At 42.4% G+C, this 24,089-nt stretch overlaps 1 protein-coding gene and 1 pseudogene across 4 annotated transcripts in view; one reads left to right on the top strand and one right to left on the bottom strand.

Annotated features, from left to right (window-relative positions):
* EEF1AKMT2 (EEF1A lysine methyltransferase 2) overlaps window positions 1–24,089 on the top strand; it is a 66,180-nt gene that overhangs the window by 3,709 nt on the left and 38,382 nt on the right. For all 4 annotated transcript variants that reach the window (XR_012780427.1, XM_075534577.1, XM_075534578.1 and 1 more), the window contains exons 4-5: window positions 13,288–13,395; window positions 18,464–18,680. Coding sequence is in view for 3 of the 4 variants with exons in the window: in XM_075534577.1 (XP_075390692.1) it covers window positions 13,288–13,395; window positions 18,464–18,680 (325 nt within the window). In the remaining variant the exon portion in view is untranslated. The remainder of the gene's footprint in view (window positions 1–13,287; window positions 13,396–18,463; window positions 18,681–24,089) is intronic.
* On the bottom strand, window positions 6,325–6,479 carry LOC142430165 (U1 spliceosomal RNA; annotated as a pseudogene).

Genomic DNA, 24,089 nt, shown 5'->3' with positions numbered 1-24,089 from the left:
TAAGCATGGCATTTCTAGGTCAGAGAGTGTATGTGTGTTTCACTGTAACTAATAAGCCAGACACTTCTCCCCAAGGACCTTGCCAGCTTATATACCTTCTGACAGTCTGAACGTTGCATTAACCCCACAGCCTGGGCACTACCTGTGCTACTTGGCTGATGAAAATGTTTCAGCTGTTCTGGTAGGTGCTCGGGAGTCCTGGGTGTGGTACAAAGTACCACACTTGCTGCTAACTGGAAGGTTGGCTGTTTGAGTCTCCCCAGAGGTGCGTGGGGGAGCCCTGGTGACACCGTGTTTATGCATTAGGCTGCGATCCACAAAGTGTGCAGTTTGAAACCACCAGGTGCTCATGGGAGGAAGATGGGGCTTTCTACTCCTGTGAACAGTTGCAGTCTTGGAAACCTACAGGGACAGTTCTACCGTGTCCTGTAGGGTTGCCATGAGTCAGAATTGACCTGATGGTAGTGAGCTTGGTTTGAGTTTGGAAAGGTGCCTTAGAAGAACATTGGCCATTGAGAACCGCATGTGGCCCAGTTCTAAACTCACATGTTTGGGGCCACTCAGTTGGAATTCTCTCAGTGCAACTGGCTGCTGCTTGTTGGTTTGGTCATTGTGTGGAGGCTCCGGGAGGGTATAGTTTTATTGCTCAGGTGACTGAAGCAGGCTGTGCAGCGTTTAGATAATTATTTTTGAAGTGGTCAAGATTTTTCTATCTTTTAAAAAAATTTTTTTTACCCATATTTAAACTCCGACACCATCTATTGCAATGGCATCCTTTAACCTGCTCTGTGACAGTGACTCCTCTGTCATGGATGGGTAATCGTGTATGTTTGGGTCTGGTTTGGGAATCTCTGTTCCTTTGTTCTGCTTGCGGCTGCTAGGGCTACAGTGCTACCTTAATGAGTGTGGTGCAGCTCTGTGGCTCGTCCCTGCTCTGGTCTTGGCTATTGTTAGCTAGCTCTCTGGACATTTGCTTACGTTTTAGAATGAGTACCACTTTCCAGCAAAGAAAACCCCAACAACTTGGGTTTTTGTATTTCGATTGTGTTGTATCTCTTGGGAAGAATGTGCATCTTTAATTATTGAGCTTTGGGTCCATTGGGTGTATGTTTAGGTCTTTCTTTGAGTGTCAAACAGTTACAGTCTTAGAAACCCACGGGGTCGCTCAGCTTACACACAATGGCAGTGAGTTTGGTTACAGATCTTTTGTTAGATTTATTTCTAGATGTGTGTGTGTGTGTGTGTGTGTGTGTGTGTGTGTGTGTGTGAGAGAGAGAGAGAGAAAGAGAGAGAGACAGACAGACAGAGACACTGGGAGAATGTGTGTGTAAGAGAGAGATTATTGTTAGACTTTTAAGATTTTCTTTTATTTTTAAAACTTAAATGTAATTAGCATGGTAGGTATAGAAGAAAAGCCACTTAACTCACACTATATGGATTGAGGTTGGGTGGGACTCAGACCAAACCCAAGGAAGTACATGTTATTCCAACACAAAGAAGGGGAAAGGGGAGGAAGAAAAGGGGTGGGGTGGGGAAGGGAGCCAGTGGCACTGGGGGAGCAGGGCACAGCCCACCCAGGGGGAGAGTACTGTTCAAGTTTATGTCTCCTCAGAGTGTGCATGCAGACCCCAGCACTGAGTACTAAACCTCAAGGCAACCACATGGAGCAACGCCTGGTTTGTTAAAATGAGAAATTTTTAAAATTATTTTTTATTGACATGTCTTATTCATTCCAATGTATCCATTCACATACAGTTCTGTGTTCAATTCCATCGGGTGGGTTTATCAGTTCTATCTCCGCCCCCCCCCCCGGATTTTATTTTACAATAGTTTATTGCTAGTGTATGGAAGTACCACCGTTTTCATTAATACTGGACTTGCACAAGTGAATTCTAATAATTTATAGATTCTTTTAAATTTTTCTCATAGTAATATCACAGGCAAATAAGCTTTACCTGTTATTTTCCAGTCTTAGGGCTTTGTTTATTAAATGCTGTTTCAAAGACTCTCGACTGTGTTGTTGAATAGAAATGGTGAGGGCACATAGCTGTGTATCTCCGAGTTGCCTGCGATCTGGGAAAATCTCACGTTTCACTGTTAGAGTTAACTGTTGGTCTTCACAAGATACTTGATAGTTCACAGTTAATTAGATTGGCTGAATTTTTTTCTGTTTCTGATTTGTTGAGTTTTTATCATGAATAGGTGTTGACTTTTATCTCGCTTGTTTTATCTGTTGATGATTAGATACATTTTAAATTTTATTGTTGAATTAATTGAATTTGAGGGGTGTATCCATATTTTTTTCCAGCTGATATTTTCATTGAGATAATTGCGGGGATGGATTTTTAGGGTCCAAACAAGCATACATGCTTGGAGTAAGCCTATTGGATGATGGCCTGTTGTCTGTTTTGTATTGTTTGATTTGTTTTGACAGTATTTTAGTTTGGAGACACAGAATTCTATAAGCGATTGAAGGAGCCCCGGTGATGCTGTGGATTAGGCATTGGGCTGCTAACCATAGGATCTGCAGTTCACACCTACCAGCTGTGTTTGGGAGAAAGATAAACTTTTCTGCTCCTGCAAAAATTTACAAGCTCGGAAACTATGAGCTGCTTTCGCTTGAAAGTGCCTTGATGCCAGTGGGTTTGGTTTGGGGCTGTACGAGAATTAGTAATTTTCTTGTAAGATTTTCATTTTAAGGTTATGCTGGCCTCATAAAATGAGGTGGGAATTCTCTTTTTTTAAAACAAAAATGTACATAAGTTTTGCTTTCTTTAGTTCTTAAATATTTGGAAGAATATGATGGCCTCAGGATGTGAGACTGTCTAAGGAATGTTGACCCAGACAGGGTTCTCTAGAGAGACAAAACTAGATTGCTGGTAATTTTATATGTATATATTTATAAAGATGGATATATAACACAAGGTATGAACCATTAAATTATATACAGATAGATAGATAATACAAGAAATGAACAGTTAAATTATGAATTATAAAGCAGTGAGACACTAGCAGTCCTTTAAGTCTTGAGGGCTGCCAGTTCCTCTTCTGTAGAGATAGCTGGGCTATATATACCCAGGCAGCAAACAGCAAGGCAGGTCACCAACTGTCCCCAGCTCCAGAGATGAACATTCCAATCATGTGGGCTTAAAGGGACCTTAACTTAACACAGCGACACAATCCACAGGCTAGGCTTCCCACAGGTAGTGTACCCTTTAAATTGAGGCACAGAACAAGCAAGGCAGCCGCACGCTGGTCCGATGATTAAAGAGCAAGAGACAAGCAAGGCGAGGCTCACCGAGCCATTTATCTCTCCGCCCTTCAATTAATTCTACTTGTGTGTATCAACCAGGCTGGCACAACTAAACTATCGCAAATGTTTTACATAAATCAGTTTTCATAGATTTAATACTCATTCCAATTTTTTTGTTTTTAGGACATTGATTTATTTTATCTAATTTCTTAAATATCGGCATAAAATTGATCCTGTTAAACTTTAAAAGATGAACATATTATGAAATTGAGTCAAAAAACAAGCAGAAAAATAAATTGACTCTTGCTTGCATCCATCTCTGAATTTTAGTGCTTCTAGAGATGTATATAATCAGAAGACAAATTGATCAAGCCAATTAGTGGCCCTTTTGTAGGCCTACATTTGGCCCCTGGCTTCTGCTGATCTGGTCTCGGCCCGTGGCTTATCTTTCTTAGAAAGTCATGTAGACATAAACCTGTGGTGTGCAAGCCGTGAGACCAGCTCACTCAGCATGATTCTCTTTGTAGAGGGCTCTGGTGTTTTGTGGAGCAGTGGTTAATTTCTTCTGTTGCTGTGTTTTATTGTATGTGGGTGTTGCATAGCTTACTTACTCATTCACTTGTTGAAGGGTATTTAGGTCAATTTGGGGAAATTGTGAATAAAGCTATAAACATTTGTGTACAGGTTTTTAAAGTTTTATTTTTTTCTAGGGTAGGTTTAACTTTATAAATATTTGCTAAACTTTTACTGAGTAGTTGTTCCATTCTGCATTCTCACTTTGCATACACGAGCAATGCATGAGACTCTGAGTTGTTCCGTGTCCTTGGCAGCACTTGAAATTGTCCATATGGTTTCATTTCAGCTGTTCTAATATGTATGTGCTTGTTGTTAGCTGCACCTCTAGGTGGCCTCTGGTTCCCTGATTCAAGGTGCACAAATACATGTCCCAAATACATGTGCACAGTTATGTATCTAAAAAATTTAAACTCACTGCCATCGGGTTGATGCTGATTTATAGCGAGCCTACAGGACAGGGTGGAATTGGCCCTGTGCGCTTCCAAGACGAGGTCTGTGGGAGTGAAAGCCCCATCTTTGTCCCATGGAGTGGCCGGCAGTTTCAGACTGCTGACCTTGCAGTTATCAGCAGTCTGTCCCTGGGCACTGTGTGTCCATGTAGAGGTGTCTAATCGTGGTTCTACAGGTGCTCTTAATTTACAACAGGCTTCTCCTATTCGCACAATTTTGTTCTGAGTCGGTTCTGATGTAAATTGAATGCTTTTTTTCCTTCATCATTATTGTATTTTATTATCAGTATCTTCACAAAGTCCATCTTTGAACATCAGTGAGTAAACATCTGATAATAGTAACATCAGCAAACGGTGTGCTGCGCATCCTGTGTAGTCCATGTCACTAACGATGACCCGCAAGGCCCCCACAGCACTGTAAGTGCAGCTTGTCATAACTGCAGGGAGTCGGGGGCTACCCGTAATTTGTTTTCCCCCTTAATTTGTGGCTAACCTTAGAATGTTTTTATTTTATTGTTGACGTCTGATTTTTGAGACTCCCTTATGTGTTCTGGGTTTCAGTCTATCTGATACGTGATTGCAGATGGCTTTCTCCCAGTCTGCAGCTTTTCCTGTCATCCTCGGAACTGAGCAAATATTGGTCACTGACTGAAGTTCCAGTTTTTCAAGTTAGTTGTTATGTATGTATTGTGCTTTTGATGTTGTACTAATACATTTTTGCCTCATCCAAAGTCATGGAGATTTCCCCCTTTCCCTCTCCTCCCTGGCCCAGAAGTTGTTTGTTTTCTGCATTTAGGTCTGTGAGCCATTTTGAACGATTAAGGTTTTTGTTGGGAGTCTTTTTTTCCTCATAGATGCCGCCTGCTCTCATGCTAACTGTTCTGTGCCTTTGTGTCAAGTCCATGGCTATGTTTGTGTGTCTTTTCCTGACTCCGCCCTGTTTCAGTGCTTCAGGGATGTGGACCTGTGCCCTGGCCAGTACTACACTGTGGTGATTAACGTCGCTTTGTTGTGCATCTTACAGCGCGCAGGGTGAATCCACCTACTTTGTTTGTGTCCAGTACTCTTTGGACTATGAGAAACCCTAAGTAAATTTTAGGGTCACCTTATTTGTATCGACAGAGAATCTGTGCTAAGATTTTTGATTGAGCTAAGTCTGTAATGTGAAGAGAATGAAGACCTTTGTTTTCTGGAGTCTTAACCCATGAGTATGCTCTAACTCCATCTTTTAGATTTTCTTTGCTTTCTTTCATTAGTACTGTACATATTTTTAGATTCCTATGAGGGGCTCCAAAAAATTCAAGGAAAAATGGAATTCAAAGACAATGGAACTTTTCCATAAACCTTTTGAAGCACCCACATAATAGGTATTTCTTATTTTGTTGAGCTATTTTAATGGTGTTGCCTTTTGAAATTCAATATCCAATTGTTTTTTCTTGAAATGCAATTGGCTTTTATGTGTTGATCTTGTATCCAGTGGCTGCACTTTTTAATTCTACAAGTTGTTTTGTGGATTTCTTGCATTATAACCCATTCTCCAGGGTGAAGTGCAGGTATTTGCGTTTGTCAGTCCAGTATGCCCCTTGGGGGCAGTGTGCTGTCTCTCCAGTTAGCTGTGAGTTGGGGTCTCAGGATGATCCTGACTTCATCAAACGAGTGTCTGCGTTTCTTTTCTTTTTTTTTTGGTGGAGATTGTGCAGAATTGGTATTATTTCTTCTTGAAATATTTGTTAGAATTTTCCAGTAAAACGATCTAATGTGGAAATTTCTTTTTTTCTGGATGCTTTTTTTACCCATTGTCATCATGTCATTTCCAACTTGACAATTCTTTGTTTTTTAAATCATTTTATTGGGGGCTTGTACAACTGTTATCACAAACCATCCATCCATCCATCGTGTCAAGCACATTTGTACATTTGTTGACATCATCATTCTCAAAACATTTGCTTTCTACTTGAGCCCTTGGCATCAGCTCCTCATTTCCCTCCTCTCTTGCTGCTCCTCCCTCCCTCACAAACCCTTGATAATTTATGAATTTTTTTTAAATAGGGGAGAGCGCGAACGCAGTCCCCCACTACCACAAATTATGCAGTTGAGTTTCCCGCACTTGGGGAAATGGCAGGGGTCAGCACACCCGCAGTGCAATGCGTGAGCCTTGCCCTGGGGAAACCACCTTCCTGATCACCCTGCCAGGTGATAATTTATACATTATTATTTTGTCATGTCTTATATGGTCTGACGTCTACCTTCACCCACTTTTCTGTTGGTCCACCAGGGAGAGGGTTATATGTAGATCCTTGTGATCAATTCCCCCTTTCTACCCCAGTCTCCCTCCACCCTCCAGGTATTGCCACTCTCACCACTGGTCCTGAGGGGATCATCTGTCCTGGATTCCCTGTGTTTCCAGTTCCTGTCTGTACCAGTGTACATCCTCTGGTCTAGCCAGATTTATAAGGTAGAATTGGGATCATGATAGTGGGGGGCAGAGGAAGCCTTTAGGAACTAGAGGAAAGTTGTATGTTTCATTTTTGCTACACTGCCCCCTGACTGGTCTTCTCCTCTGGTGATCCTTCTGTAAGGGATGTCCAGTTGCCTACAGATGGGCTTTGGGTCTCCACTCCACACACCCCGCCTCATTCACAATTATATGACTTTTAGTTCTTTAATGCCTGATTCCGGATCCCATTGACACCTCATGATCATACAGGCTAGTGTCCTTCTTCCATGGGGTCTTTGTTGATTCTCAACTAGATGGCTGCTTGTTTATCTTCAAGCCTTTAAGACTCTAGGGGCTATATCTTTTGACAGTCAGGCACCATCATCTTTCTTCATCACATTTGCATATGCACCCACTTTGTCTTCAGTTGTGTCGGGAAGGTGAACATCATGGAATGCCAGTTTAATAGAACAAAGTCCAACTTGACAATTCTATAGAACACAGTAGGACTGCTCTGTCAGGTTTCCAAGGATGTAGAGCGTATGGAAGCAGAGTTTCATCTTTTTCCTGCGGAGCTCCTGCTGGTGTGTTCCGACTGTGTCTACCTTTTGGTTTGCAGTTGAGCGCTTACTCACTGTACTACAAGGGTCCTTTGGAGGCTTTTACTCCAAATGGAATGTCTTTAGCTGTTAATGAACCATTCTGCTTATCTATTTTGTGTGAGTGAGTTTAGGTAGTTTGTAGTCTTTGAGGAATTGGTCCTTTTGAATGTATGTGTGTAGAGTTCTGGGCAGTATATAGTCTTTTCATGCCTGTGGGGGTCTGTAGTACCAGTTCCTCATTTGTGCATTTTTTCCCTTTGCCAATCACACTGGAGATCTATTTACTTTTTAAGAATCTTTTTTTTTACGAGAAAAAACACAACTAAAAAAACCTTAAGACCATTTTTACGAATGAGTTTTTGTTTTCATTGACTGTTTATTTTCGATTTTTTTCATACTTCATTGTTGTTATGTGCTGCTGAGTCAGCTCCGACTTGTGGTCCTAGTGACCTTTTGTGCAACAGGGAGAGCCACTGCCTGGTCCTGGGACATCTTCCCTGTCACCCTTGTGCTCGAGCCCAGGGTGACACACTTTGTGCCTTTAGTTTATTTCCCTTCTCTTTGTTTAATTTCTTAAAGTGAAGCTTAAGTTCTTGATATGAGAGGTTATGACTGTGAATATGTAAAACTGTGAATGTGGCTTGTTTTCTTTTGAGTATTAATATAGTTGATTTTGTGTGTGTGTGTGTGTAAGTGAGAGGTTTATATCCAAGAGTAATTGTATATTGAGGAAACATCCCAGCAGCCCAGGCCAGATCAGGTCCCTAAGTCGGCTATTAGCTCACATGTCTGACACTAGTCCATAAGTTCCTCTTTAGACCCATGCGGCACATGCAATGATGTTGAATGTAAGAAGATCACAGGCCAGTGTAGGTAGGACGTCTTGTGGATCCATTGGCAGTGGAATCATCTCAATGCTGGCATGGGTCTCCTCCAGCACTCTGTGTATCTCAACAGCAGGAAAGGGAAGGCAGAGAGCAATACAGTTCATTTTTACTTGCAGTGAAAATATTTTTCAAAAGCATTTTTTGTTTTGAGTCATGGATAACTTAGAGTTCTGTTGTTTAAGGAGATTTTTCTGTTATCTTTCTGTTATGGCATTGCTAGTCTAATTCGATTTTTGCTAGAGAACAGACTTGGTCTGATTCCAGTTCTTTTAAATTTGTTAAGGCTTGTTTTATGACTAGGGTATGGTTTATCTTGGTGGATGTTTCATGTGCACCTGAAAAAAAAGTGTGTTCTTTTTTATAAAAGTTCATTAGATCCAGTCAATTGATAGTGTTCAGTTCTTCTGTGTGTCCTTGGTTTCCTGTCTAGTGAGTATGTTAGTTGCTGATAGAAGGGTTTTGAACTATTCAGCTGTAATGTTACTTTGGTCAGTGTTTGCTTCAAATACTTTGAAGCACAGTTATTAGGTCCTTGTATGTTTAGGATTATCATTTTAAAAATTGTGTGTGTGTGTGTGTATGTGTGTGAATTGACTTCTTTTTGCATAATGCCCCTCTCTGATAGTTTTTTTGTTTGAACTTAACTTTTGCTGATGTTTATAATATAAGGTCTTTAAAAATTTTAGATGTAATTCATGAACTGCCAAATTCTCCTTTTAAAGTGTGTAATCCTTGGTTTATAGTGTATTCACTGAGCCGTGCAGCAATCTCCACTGCCTTGATCCAGGTGTTTCATTCCCCTCCCTCAGGCACCCCCATAGCCATGAGCAGGCCCTCCCTCCTGGCTCAGTCACTCTGCCTCAGGCTCTGCCAGTTATCAGTCTGCTTTCTGTCCCTGTGGATTTGCCTCTTCTGGGCAGTCTTTATAAATTTGTGGCCTTTTGTGCCTGGGTTTTTTATGTTAACTTGATGTTTCCAGCATTCATCCATGTTGAAGCCTCACTTAGCACTTCATTTCTATATGCGGATGAGTAACAGTTCATTGTTTATCCATTCATTAAGTGGTAGCTGTTTAGGTTGATTCTACTCTTTGGCTACTAGGAAAAATCCTGGTGTGAACATTTGTGTACAAGTGTTTGTGAGGATGTGTTATGTTATCCTTTCATTCCTCAGTAGTATTTTCATTTGATAGAGAATTCTAGGTTGACTTGTTTTTCTTTCCATACATTTTTTTTTCTGACTGCCATTGTTTCTGATGAGATATCCACAATAATTTGAATTATTATTTCTTTTTAATGATGTGTCATTTCTCTCTGGATGCTTTCAAGAGTTGTCTTTGCCCTCGGTGTTTAGCAGTTTGCGGATGATGTGCTGCTGTGCACATCTTCATTTTTGCCCTACCCAGGCTTCCGTGACTCTGGAATCTCTAAGATCCATCTTTTAGCATGTATATTTTAGCTTTTATTCCTTTAAATATTTCTTTTCTGCAGCATTCTTTCTCCTTGCTTCTCTGGAGTCTCCATGTGAATGTTAGAATGTTTGTATTATTCCAGATGTCCCTGAGGCTCTGTTCATCGTTTTTCGGATCGTTTATTTTCTTACTGTTCTGCTCATTGGACAGTTTCTACTGGTATATCTCCAAGTTCATTGACTTTTGCTTTGTCATCTCATACTCCCCTGTTTAAGTCCATACATTGCAGTTGGTTGATAGTGTTCTTAAGACTCTTTTAGGTTTCTACTTCATGTTTTATTTCACCTTAAAATTGATTTACTTAAAATTGCATCTGTATTATCCCCAACGTCCCCGAGGCCTTGTTTTTAGTTTCTCTCATCTCTTTTTTTCTTAGTGATTAAAAAATAAATATACTGTTGTCAGGATAGATCCTTGGTTTCCTCCCTCCCTCTGATCTTACTTTTTTTCTTTTTGGTCAATAATTTTTTCACTGTGTTCAGTTAGGATAATTTCTATTGGCCTTTTCTTGTTCTACAGTTTCTTTCTAAATAGTGGGGATTTCTCTGTTTGCTTCTTTAGAGTATTACTCAACATGTTTTCTGACTCCCATATTTGATATAAGGTTGAGATTAGATTTAGAATATGGAAGCAGCAAACTAAGGACCTCAGCTCACATCTGGGTCTCCACATGCTTTTATAAATCTTTATCGGGATACAGTGTGCGCACAGTGTGACTGTGTGGGTGCTGTAAAGGCAGAGTCAAGTAGTTTAACAGACGGTTATGGCTCTCTTGCTCTGCACCAAAAGTGTTGGATGATCTTCGAGCCAGAGACTTGATCAAATCCAGTGGTCTTAAAATTTTTTTTTTAATTCAGGATATTTTTAAAATTCAGAATCCTTTTTCTTGCTCTCTAATGGAAGAATATTTCTTTATGATGTTTTATGACTTCTTTTTTAAATAATATTTTGCAGAAAGCTGGGTAAAAGTTTTACACAGCAAACTAGGTTCTCGTTAGGCAAGTTATGCTAAGTTTTTCATTGACATAGTCGCCTTTATTCTGGTGTGCCGGTGCTCTCTCTAAACATGCCTTTCTTGTACTCTAGTTCTTAGCCGGCCTCCCAAGCCACCACCACCCCGCTTTCAACCCCCTGCTCTCTGTTTTTGAGAAGCTCCTGTCTCATGTCGATGGTTGATTTCCGGTGGGCATTGATCTTACGGTTAGCGTCCTACCGTTAACAGGCTGCACTGCTGTTTCCAGGCAAGAGGATCTTGGCATAGACCTGGGCTAGGTTGGTTTTTTGTTTATGCTTATTTTCTCAAGTTTTTTTTTCCAAAGATTTACACATAATATTCCAGATAAGTGAGTTTCAGTCGTATCTTCTTCCTTTGTTTGCCTTATTACACCTGAAAGTAATAAAATGCTTAGCTTTCTTTGCTGGTAGTAGCTGTGTGAAACAATTGGTTAGATTGTTCTTGATTCTTCCTAAAATAATTTTATAGGTGAGGTGTTTTAAATGTCTTTGGGGAAAAAGCACCTTGGAGCTTATAGGAATGGTGCTTGCTTCTCTGAATGGTTACAACTCCCTCATGGAGGATATCGGCTTTCCTGTTTACACTGATTCTTTCTTGAAGAAACTGCTTAAAATTGATAGCATCCATGATTCCATTTTCCACAGGGTGGGTGTGATTAAGTATAAACTTGAGAACCTGTTTCTTTTAGGGGGGGTCCCATCACCCCAAGCTTTTGCACAGCTGATGAAGTGGCATGGAGGGAGAAGGACCTCCGGGCAGTAGGCTCCGGAGACCCTGTGCTCACTATCTACTCTTCAGCTTTTTCTGAGTTTTCCTTTCCGTCTTGGAGGAAACATTTGCTGCCTGTCAGGCTCGTAAAAGTGGTCGTCGGGCACCACCTAGTCTTCTGGCTTTCTAGGGTACATAAGATGGTAGATTTTGTAGACACGTTTGTTTTCTTTTTAAAAAATAAACGATGTTACATTGTGGAGATTGCAATCACTTCCCCCACCCCTCTGTTTCCTGCGTCTTCCTTTTTTCCTAATCCTTTCTGAATTTTGTCCTTGGGTAAAGGCTGCTCTTCTGATCTAAAATGGTTGATTCTTCTGAGGCAGCAGTGCTCAACCTATGGGCTGTGACCCCTTTGGATGTCAAACGACCCTTTCACAGGAGTCGCCCGATTCACAACAGTAACAAAATGACAGTGACGAAGTAGCAACGAAAATAATTTTATGGTTGGGGGGGGTCACCTCCACATGAGGAACTGTATTAGTGTTGTGGTATTAGGAGGGTTCAGAACCACTGTTCTAAGGTGTGTTTGACCTCGGAGTATTAATTATTTCTGGCCATTATTTGACTGAATATTGAGCCATGGGGTGAGTTCATTTTTGGCCTTGAAAAGATAACAAAGGTTTGTAGTCTCTTGAGTTCCACAAGCCTCTCTGTCTCATCAAACTTTGCTTTTACAAGTAAAACCAATTTTGAAATTTTAAAAAATTAATTAATTTAATTGAGCTGTAATGAGCATATCATACGTAGTAGTTCAATCATATCAAGAAGGGTTATACTATCATTGCCACGATCAACCTTGGAACCTTTTCTTCCATTTTGTACCCATTGGTGTGGACTCCACATTTCCCTTGGCTTGCTTTTAATGTCCGCAGCCAGTGTCTTCCTACAACCACTCCTCCCAGGTGAACCGGGACTCAGCAACAATGACCACATAGACCAGAGTCTGGGCTCAAGCTGGAAAGCAGTCACCATTTGGACAATGGTGAAGAGCAGAGGGGGACCTGCTTGAATACCTGTAGCTGATTTTGTTCTTCCAAGTGATCGTAGCGTGAATGCTCTTAAAATGTTTGTCTTCGTGTGTGTGTGTGTGTGTGTGTGTGTGTGTGTGTGTGTGTGTGTGTGTTGGAGACCAGAAGCTGCCATGAAGCCTTTGTCACTGGCTCCACCATAGACCTTCCATTTCAGTGGGGTCAGACAGCAGCTAGGACAAGAGGTGTTACCACCACATGCTATGAAGTCCAGTGAGCTCTCTCTAATTCTTTAAAGATATTAGTATCTGCCTTGTCTACCTTGCAGGTGTTTTGTAAAGGTCTAATGAAAGTTATGAAAGGTTTAGCAGATCAAAATGTTCTATTCACATAGCTGTTGGAGAATTTAATAATTTATGTAGAAGGAAAAAATTTATAAAGACCTTTACATATGCATATAATTTAGTCGTATAAATTGTGTTCCATGAAATGTATGACAAATTCAATGTGTGAATTGGAGCAGATCAGAACTGTAGCCTTGCTTTGTTCTGCCTTGGGGCATAAGCATACATTTTCATTATCTTGGAGAAAATGAATTCCCTTTGAAAAAGAAATATTATAAAGACAAGTTAATTGCCACATGATATAAATTTAAACTTATGGTTCCTGTTTAAATCCTGCAATAAAATTTACAGGTAGATTTTTTGGATAGTATGTTGCATTTGATCTATATTAAAAATAAAACAGTCCAAACCTTACCAGGACTATGATAATTCACAGGCAAAAATTGTAAGGAATTTATTTAAACTAAAGAATAAAAATTTTCAAAAAAGAATAAAATTATTTTTCTGTCTCTAGGCAAAATGTGGTTTCTCTAATATTACTGGGATCGATTATTCTCCTTCTGCAATACAGCTGTCCAAGAGTGTTACTACGAGAGAAGGACTGTGTAACATTGAGTTGAAGGTAACTATTAGTTACACTATAACCATTTTGTTTTATTTTTAAACAAAAGTTATAAAGCTTGCATATTCCTAAAGTATGTTAATTTGTTGGCATCTCTTATAAATTAAGGATCAGGTGAAATCGTCCTCTTTCTCGTTCTTCCATCTTCCTTTTTCTGTCTTTTCCCTCCAGCCCTCTTTGCTGAACTGTTTGTCGAGCTCTCACTGGCATGCTTGCTCTCTTAAGCTCGCAAACACGGACCACCAGGCACAAAGTTAGAAAAGCACAAAGTGGTGCAATGCTTCCAAAGATTGCTTAACGTGAGTTTGTATCCTAATGTCTGTGAGGAGATCATGGCTCCCAAACTGGTATATGGAGCGCAGATCCTACGTAGGATCGTAAAAGAGCTACTCTTCTACACGTCCACTGGGATACCTCACTTGAGGAAGCATCAGAACTTTTCACGGATAAAAGATCATGAAATGTTCCATGGGCTTTTTAAAACCGCTTCATCGTCTCTCCCTTCACTGTTTAAAACAAAACTTTGGGTTTTCTCCCCGAGTCTGCCTCCTGCCCTTTCCCACCCCTTCAGTGGCACTTGCACTCACCCGCCAACATCCTTTGAGTCCTCTCTGCCATGTCACTCCTAATCCCAGTCCTGTTGTTTGGAACGTGGGCATTGTGGGCATTCAGCTCTCGTCTCCTCTCCAAGAATTCACCACCCTTAACAGGAACTCTGTGCTCTGGGTTTTTGTCTTCAGGGCATATCAGGAGTGTGATTATTGTTGCCATAACTAAGCCACCATAATCTGTTGCCCACACTACTACAGTACCTTTTGATTGGTTGGCCTCTTTTCTCTGTCCACTGCCCCCACTTCCTGTACCACTGGGTAGCCAGAGAAACCTTTTAAAATGGAAAGCCCTAGGGGGGTGGGGTAGGGCAGCATCAGAGACACAGTGCAGGAATTGTGCATGGTTTGACGCCCCATCCCAGGGCGTAACACGAAGGGAATGCAACAGAACAGCAAGGGGAGCAAAGCAACAAAGTTCTTAAGGAATTCTGAAAATAGACTGTGGACTCAGGGGTAGGGCTTGGCACTGCATCGGACCCGATCAGAAAACATTCATGCGGGTCAACAGACAGACCCTGAGCTATTTATAGGCTATTTTTTCCCCCTTTTTTCTTTCTCATGTCTATATAAGATTGGCAGGATAAACAATCCTGAGGAGAAAACTGGGACCGATGGTTCCGGAGGGACAGGGGAGAAGCAGGAGGTGGAGAAAAGGGAGGGGGGGAGCCAACAGACCCAGGGACAAGGGAACAACAAGAGATCTAAAATCGATGGGAAGACGGGCATAGAGTGCCCCTTGGGGTTCAATCAAGTGCAATGTATCTGAGACCGTACAGATACAGTAAAGTAAAAGGAAATAGAGGAAAGAACTAGGATGCAGAAGACACTTATAGAGGTATAAACATAGGCATGTGCATATGTAAATATTTTAATGGATAATGATAGGGATACAGCTCAATGTACATATATGTGTAGGTTAAGTATTAAGGTAGTAGATGGACATTGGGCCTCTACTAACGCACTCTCTCAATGCAAGAACTCTGTTCTGATCACCTGGCATTCTGTGATGCTGACCTTTCCACCAAGGCCGCTGAAGACAGAATGGATACATAAGCTACAGTGGCGAAGGAAACTGATGATGCCTGGCTATTACAAGATACAGCGTCTGGGGTCTTAAAGGCTTGAAGTTAAACAAGTGGCCATCTAGCAGGGAAGCAACAAAGCCCACATGGAAGAAACACACTCACCTGTGTGATCATGAGGTGTCTACGGGATGAGGTACCAGGGATCAAAAGACCCAAAACAAACAACTTTTCGATGCAAATGAGGGGGCTTGGAATGGAGACCCAAAGCCCATCTGTAGACAATTGGACACCCCATGTAAGAAAGGTCACAAGGAAGTGATGAGTCAGCCAGGGTGCAGTATAACGCCATGAAACACACGGCATTCCTCTAATTCAGCAGTTCCCAACCTGTGGGTTGCGACCCCTTCTGGGGTCAAAGGACCCTTTCACAGGGGTCACCTAAGACCATCAGAAAACACATATTTCTGTGATGGTCTTAGGAACGGAGATACCGCTCCTCTCATCTCCAGGTGGGTCTGATCCCGGCATGAAGACTGTGACCCATGCTCCACCAGGCTTCAAGACAGCATTTCATTTACCGAATATACTCGTGTATAAGCCGAGTTTTTCAGCACAAAGTGTGCTGAAAACCTGGGTTTCGGCTTATACACGGGTCAGTGGGACCCTAGCGAGGTGTAACATCTCGTGGGTGATTGCCATTCCTTCGCTGCTCATTCAAAGCCCCGCTGACACATCTAACCAATCAGAGCCGTCCTATGACGTGGACAGCTCCAATTTACAGAAGCACCCGTAGTGATTCACTTACGCTGGCAGCTGAACTGGTAAGGATGTGCCTGTGGCTGTACTCCGTCTCTCCCCTCCGGTCTCTGTGTTAATTCACATCCTGCATTTCCTACCCTAGGCTTAAACTCGAGTCAATCAGTTTTTCTGGTTTCCCAGGTAATAATTAGGTACCCTGGCTTATACTCAGGTCGGCTTATATTCGAATATATGGTATTTATAATTAGAAATAAATATTTCACAAAATATAACTACATATTGTTTTTGTGATGAATCACTATGCTTTCATTATGTTCCATTTGTACCTGAAAATATATCCTGCATATCAGATATTTACACAACGAATCATAATAGTAGCAAAATGACAGTTATGAAGGAGCATTGAAAGTAATTTTGTGTATGGGGGGGGGGGTGTCACCACAACATGAGGAACTGTATTAAAGGGTCCGGCATTAGGAAGGTTGAGAACCATTGCTCTAGTTCTTTAGTTGTGCCACCCCTGGGTCCCCACTGTCATGACCCCAGTTCTATCTTACAAATCTGGCTAGACCAGAGGATGTGCACTGATAACAGATAAGAGCTCTCACAGAACAGAATCCAGGACAGATGACCCCCCTCAGGACCAATAATGAGAGTAGTGATACCATGAGGGTAGGGGGAAGGTAGGGGAAAAGGGGGAACCGATAACCACAGTGATTGACGTACAACACGTTCCCCCGTCCCCTCCCAGGTGTGGGGCGAACAATAGAAAGTGGTGAAGGGGGACAGCCGGTGGTATAAAATATGTAAATAAAAACAGTTTATAAATTATCAAGAGTCACGAGGGTAGGAAGATGGGGGAGGGAGAGGAAAAATTAAAATGGAAATCCCATTGTGTTTGGGCCCAACTTGCTTCTACTTCTCCAGTGGCTTCCCAAGTGAGCTCAGAATAGAACCTAGACCACCAACCCAGCCTCATTCCTTTGCTCCTCCTCCTCCTCCTCCTCCTCGTTCAGTGCTCCAGTCACAGTGTCTTTCTGACCCTTGGTCTCCTGTTAGTACACCTGGTGTCCTCTGCTTAGCATAATCTTGTTCCAGATTTCCTCTTGTTGGTTCATTCTTGGGATTATTGAGCTCTCTGTGCAAAAAACACTGTCTTAGAGAGGCCGTTCCTGACTCCAGAACATCTCTCTTTCCAGTCACCTTTTCTCAGTACTCTGGTTTCCTTTTCTTCATAGCACTTTTTTTTGACCCGCCCGCCTCCCCAGCCCTCCCCTCTCACCCAGCTCTTCGTAGCACTTGATCGGAAATTATTTATGTAGCTCATTGCTGTAGATCATTGCTTTCCATTGATAGACTGTAAGGTCTGTTTTCATGGAAGATCATGTTTAGTTTTGTGGACTCTTGTTCTGTCTGATTGAGTGGGCTTCAACTTGTAACAACCCTGCTCAGTCCTGTGCCATCCTCACAATGATTGATTGCTCTGTGCTTGAGCCCATTGGAGCACTCTTAACATTCCCAGTGCTTAGAAAGTAGATGCCCAAGAAATACTTGTTGATAGATATGTTGGCTAGGTATAGCTGGGAGATACTGCAGGTTTGGCTGCAGGCCACTGCAGTTAAGCGAGTCTGTGCATCTCAAAGTTGCGTGTGTGCTGTACGACATCAAGTGTGTAGTAGCACGATGAGCACGTTTGTGTTACTGTGAGGATGACCAGTGTGGGACACAGACTGGACACTGAGCACATGCTGTTGGATAAATGTCAGCAGTGGACTCGTTGGACCCAGGGTTGCCACAGACCTTCAGTTTGTCACACAGCCTTGGTGAAGTGGAGCCCAGCAAGGTCTGCCTGGCCCGTAGCTGAGGCGTGGTCCTTGTGTTCTGTTAACTTGAAGTGTGCTTTTGAAGCAGGAGGAGAAAAAGTCATCTTCGAATCTGAGTGAACGTGAGAGCTCACATATTTAAGTCAGATAAAATTTTTAGATTGTACACTATGTTGAGTAACCATGAGCTAATTAGTTGCTTAATTAGTTGTTCGGTAGCTTTTCTGAATTAAGGTTCCTGGCAAATTGTGCTATCACAGACAGATCACTATTTCAGATGCTTATTCGGTGTCATTAGGCTATTGAAAATCAAAAGTACCTGATAGTTCTCAAGTTAATAATGTTATTATGGTTACATAGTTAGTTTTCTGCCAGTCATTTGATTCATTTGTCGCGTGATAAGCTGCTGAGTTGAGGCAGAAGGACTTCTGGTGTACTGTGTTGGCTTTAGTCCGTGGAACTTGTGGTGCCAGCTAGGAATCTCGTTACAGATCAGTGTCGTCATTGTGAAGACTATGCCAAACACTGTACTTCTGGCGAAGGAGCCGTTTCCTCGGCAGACTCAGAGACTGGGATGTGCTGGCCCGCGAGGCCCACACCTGCCTTTGATTTGATTCTCAGTGTGGAGGCAGGGCACTTCCAAGAAGCACTGCCGACCTTGCTCGCTGGTCCGAGCTTTCATGATCTTGCATGGAAACATAGAAGGTCGCTATCCAGTTGCAAACGGGTAGTTTATGCAAAATGTGACGATACTTACTTGGTCTGGGTAACCCTAACTTTTTAAAGGTGGTCGTTTCCATGCTGGCAAGATTATGTTTCTTGTTCTCACATTGATTTGATTTTTAACCAGGTTGAAGACTTTCTGAATCTTTCCAACAAGGTGTCTGGATTTCATATCTGTGTTGACAAAGGGACTTTTGATGCCATCAGCCTCAGTCCTGACGACTCACTTGGAAAGAGGAAGCAGTATGTGAAATCGCTCTCCAGGGTGTTGAAAAGAAAAGGCTTTTTTCTAATAACCTCGTGTAACTGGACCAAGGAAGAGCTGCTGAATGAATTCAGCGAAGGTAAGCGGTGCTGTGCTGTTCAAACATGTGATGCAGTGAAGCTCATTCACTTCTCGCTTTGTGGCCCTGCCTGCCTTCTGTTAGTGATTCTGGGACTCCTTGTCACAGTGGACACAAAGCAGAGAGGAATCCCAGTGGTGGAAAACCAGAGTCCTTTCAATATTTTCCCAAGTATTCCTTGCAATAAGGTGCTAACATTTATGAGCCTGCAACAATTAAGCTCTGTATTTTAAGCTATAAAATCCAAACTTGTTGCCATTGGGTCATTTTAATTTTTGCAACTCCCTAGGACAGTAGAACTGCCCCCAGGATTCCTTCCTAAGACTGCCATTGTTAGGGGCCCACGGCCTGCCTGCCTGCCGCCCAGCTGTGGGCTCCAAGCAGAATGCTTAGCTACCGTTTTACCAGAACTCCAGATTTCAGCCCTGCACTCTGTTACTTAGAGAATCAAAGATGAAAACACACATATGAGGGGGACTTCAAAAAGTTCTTAGAAATGCATTCTCTGGGGGTGGGGGTGGGGTGGGGATGTCCATGTATTTGGGATTGCGGCTGGCCCCACCCGCAGACCTCTATTGGTTCGCTGCTTCATGCCAGTATGTTGCATTTACGTCTTGGCCTACCCTGAGAATGATATTCCTGCTTGGAGCAGCCAATTTGAAGAGAGGACTATAGGGCCGGCCCCACCAGGAGCCATGACATCCCCTCACTGACCCATAGTGCTGTGGGGGACAACACTGGAGACACATTGTGGGAATTGTGCCCGATCTGACCCCACCACACCAGGGCAAAACGCTAGGGGCATGCAGCAGAGGGATGGGGGTCGGCAAAGCAACGAAGTCCCCAAGGAATACCAAAAACAGACTTTGGGGCCAGGGCATGGCGCCCCATTGGACTTGACCGGAAAAGACTCAAAGGTCAACAAACAAACCTGGAACTATTTATAGGCTTTCTGTTTTTGCTGTTGTTGTTTAGTTTTGCTTTGTCTTGTTTTTGTGTTTCTTGTGTCTGCATGTCTATCTAGATAAGACAGGAAGACAAACCATCCAGAGGGGAACTCACAGGGACTGACAGTTCTGAGGAGACACGGGAGAGGGGTGGGGGTGGGGTAAAGGAAGGGGGGTGCCAACAAACCCAGGGACAAGGGAACAACAAGTGATCTAAAATCAATGGCAAGGAGGATATAGGATGCCTGGTGAGGCTTGATCAAGGCCATTGTAGCTGAGAGGAATTACCAAAACCTGAATGAAGGGCGAACATGATAGTGGGACAAGAGAAAAGTAAAAGAAAGTAGAGGAAAGAACTTGGAGTCAAAGCACATTTGTAGAGGTCTAAATACAGGCATGTACATATATATAACGATAGGGAAATATATCTATGTACATATATTTATATGTGAAGTATTAAGGCAGCAGATGGACATTGGGCTTCCACTTAAGTACCCCCTCAATGCAAGAAGACTTTAATAACCCGGCATTCTGTGATGCTCACCTCCCTGATACGATTGCTGAAGACAAAATGGGTGCATGAGCAAATGTGATGAAAGCTGGGGTCTTAAAGGCTTGAAGGTAAACAAGCGGCCATCCAGCTGAGAAGCAACAAAGCCCACATGGAAGAAGCACAGCAGCCTGTGTGACCATGAGGTGTCGATGCGATCAGGCATCAGGCATCAAAGACCCAGAACAAAGAATCATATCAATGTGAATGAAGGGGAGGGCAGAGTGGAGACCCAAAGCCCATCTGTAGACGATTGGACATCCCCTCACAGAGGGGTCACAAGGAAGAGACGAGCCGGTCAGGGTGCAGAATAGCACTGATGAAACACACAACTTTCCTCTAGTTCTTTAATGCTCCCCCCACTCCCAACGATCATGGCTCCACTTCTACCTTACAAATAGGGCTAGACCAGAGCATGTGCACTGGTACAGGTAAAAGCTTCAAACACAGGGAATCCAGGACAGATAATCCCCTCAGGACCAATCATGAGAGCAGTGATCCAGGAGGGGAAGGGGACGGTGTGGGGAGTAGCGGGGAACCAATAACAGTGATTGACATAGAACCCCCTCCCGGGGGTGGGGGATGGGGGACGGACAGCAGAAAAGTGGGTGAAGAGAGACAGTAATCAGTGTGAGACATAAAAATTAAAAGTTTTTTGGATTATTAAGGATTCATGAGGGAGGGAAGGGGGAGGGGATGAGCTGATACCATGGGTTCAAATAGAAAAGAATGTTTTGAGAATGATGATGGCTACATATATACAAATGTGCTTGACACAATGGATGGATGTATGGATTGTGATAAGAGCTGTAATAAAATGATTCAAGAAAAAAGTTTTTAGAAAAATGGGAATAAAAAAGAATGGACTTTTCCACAGTGACTTTGTAGCTCCCTTGGATTGTGCTTCTGCGGTGCAGCAATTTACTGGTGAGTGTACACTAATGCAAGCAAAACCTTTGTTCAAGGTGTACACAGGGAGAGTTTCAGTTCTGTAGGTTCTTTGTATATCCTGAGTGACCCTGGTGGTGGTACTGTTGGGTAAGCATTGGACTGCTAGCTGCAAGGTTGATGCTTCAAACCCACCAGCTGGGAGAAAGTTGAAACTGTCTGCTCTGGTAAAGACTGACGGCCTTGGGAACCCCCTGGGGTTGCTGGGAGTTGGAATCGACTAAGTGGCAGTGGCCTTTTTGGTTCTGGTTTTGTGTGCTTGTCTGGAAATCATGTAGGCCTTTGGGCTCTGACTTGCTGTTTGCAGTGCCCCTAGAAACCGTCTTCTCCACATTGCTCAGAGACATGGCTAAGTGCAGGCTCATCTCCATTCCTCCACGTGGGAGGACTGCAGATTGCACTCAGCACTGCTTGGTTTTCTGTTTTTTATTGGCACATCTTAGGGTCCGTAATGTGTGCTACATACTGTTTGTTGTTTTCATTCTCAGATGTAATGTTGCCAACCCCTAAAGACAGTGAGCAGATGTGTGAAGGTGCTGACAGTACAAAGCACAAAAGAGAAAGAGAGAAAGGTATTCAATTCACTTCTCTCCGATGTAACTCAGACGAGTAGTCCTTGGAAAGGAGGGTCCGCTGCAGCCTCGGCCTCTGGAGGACGCTTCTGCTGTGCTCTAGCTTTGGTGCCTTAGCAGCCCCCCAAATAAATAAACAGATAGATAGATATCTGTCTGTCTATCTATCTAGGTCCCATCAACTGAATGTCATTAGTGCTATATGCTAAATGAAGAAATTGTAAAAATCAAGGAGCTATGATCGATGTGGAAATTGAGAATCTGTAATCTCTATGCAGAATACTTTGCATTCTCTGGAAGGCTGTTCTTATTCATTGTATTTATTTATTTATTTATTTATTTATTTTCCTTGTTCATTTTAAAGAATGTCTTATTTACTAGTTCACTTGTGCCCTGTGTAGACTTTTCTGGGAAATAATCTAGGTCTTGGCCTTTTTCTTCTTTAAGAGTCCTTTTCAGATTACTATAAATTTTTCTTTGTAACGGTGCCATTTTACCAGTTTCTGCTGTGATGTGATACATGTGAACATTTGGTAAGGGCTCTTCAGAAGGTTCCTGAGAAAGCCCAAGATCTTCTCATTTTGGTTTCCCGGCAACTTTTGGAGGCCCTCTCATCTGTATACATGTGAGACTTTTCCCTCCCCATTTCCACTTGCACCAGTCATGCTGTCTTCATGGTGTGCGACCAGGACGACACTCTGTATGGTTTGAATGTTTTTTAAAAAAAGAATAGGAGGTTCGAGCCCACCCAGGGACGCCAAAAAAAAAAAAAAAGACTAGGAGGAAAGAGACGATATTAAGGAGTCCAGGAAGAAAATTAATGTTTGGGAACTGATTGTGGTAGCAATTGTACAGTTTGGCTTGATGTGATTGAACTATACATGATGATACATGTATTAGCTTCCAATTAATAAAAAAAAAGGAATAGGCGTTTTTAAGGCTGAGTATTAAGCCAATAGTGTTGCAGTTAAATATTTGGTTGAATTTTGGAGCTCCATTGTCCCAAACTAATGGGATGTGAGCTACCTCAAAAGAGTAGGTTATCATGCACTGTTCCTTTGCCTCGTTATGTATTTTGGTGATTACCATATGTCTTTATTTGATGTTCCAGGGTTTTTACCTTTATTATAATTATTGCATTTGAAAAAATATATATACTATAAAAGTATTCAATTCATTTTAAGAAAAACATCAATAACCCTGAAAGGTAAGCATATGTGTTCAAATAACTGCAATCATTCTCAATAGCTACAGCTATTGTGATATTTTGGGTGTTGTCCATCAACATGGAATAATACCCTAATTCTGCAGGGAGTTAACAAATTGAGTAGGCCTGGAAAATCCACACCAGGCTCCACTTCCTCTTGAAAGAAATTTTTTTTGAAAATTTGTATGATCAAGGATTGTCAGTCTCGGTCAAAGAGCACCAGACAAATGTGAGTGTGTATTAGCAGACTTAGCACAGCAGCTCCCTCATCCAGCATTTGAACATATGTCCCATCTAGAAGCCTTTTCGAGGATCGAGGATCCTTTTGTGGAAACAGTTTCTCACTATCTGTTTTTAATTAGTGTATTAATATATAGTCCTATCTATTAAGGTGTGGTGAATTATGATGAAGAATTTGAATTAGAATGTGTAATGTAACAACATCTTAAAGACAAGTTGATGCACTAATGCATATCCTTCACATTATCTTTGTTTATGAAGTTTATTTGGGTTCAAGGCGTTTACACACACACACACAATGGGGGGAAAACATCTCTACAAAACAATAGCCCTCATTGATGGAAAAACCGTGGTAATGTGGCGCTTGCCCTTCCAGTCTTGTTTGTTTTATTTTATACTTAGGGAAATGTGACCCCATGTGATTTTGCTCTGTACAGACAGACTCACTGGACTAGGCAGGGGCTCTGTCACCTCTCACCTCTACATGGAAACTGGATCTTGCTTCAGGCAGCTCGCCTGCCGCGGCTCATGCCGGGTAACTGGTAGTGCTGGGACTTGATTCGAAGTGTGTGTGCTTACTTTTTGCCCTCGGTGCCCTTCACCTCAGTGTGCTCTGTTCTTGTTGTGCATTCCGTGAAAGTCTGCTCAGTTTACGTCCTGGCCGTGGGCTTCAAATCGCCCTGGATTTTTTAGTTAGCTCAGCGTCCCTGTATGCAGAGCCCCCGTATGGGTGGTGTGGATTTACTGCCTGGCTCCTGTGGTGAGCTGCTCGCCCTCACTGGGCATGGGCTGCCGGGAGGAGGAGCTGCCATGAAGGAACCCTCAACAGGAAGTGGAGGCTGCAGAGAAAGCTGCTGTTGTGCAGTGCAGCTTTGGTCCTCTTGGACCCTTTTCCAGTTTCTAAGGGTTTTGGAGTACATGTGCCTGCCACACACACCCTATATA

This window comes from Tenrec ecaudatus, chromosome 16, assembly GCF_050624435.1.
Source record: "Tenrec ecaudatus isolate mTenEca1 chromosome 16, mTenEca1.hap1, whole genome shotgun sequence".
NCBI lineage: Eukaryota > Metazoa > Chordata > Mammalia > Afrosoricida > Tenrecidae > Tenrec > Tenrec ecaudatus.
The sequence above is the reverse complement of the archived record's forward strand: the minus strand, read 5'-3'. Positions and strand labels throughout refer to the sequence as shown.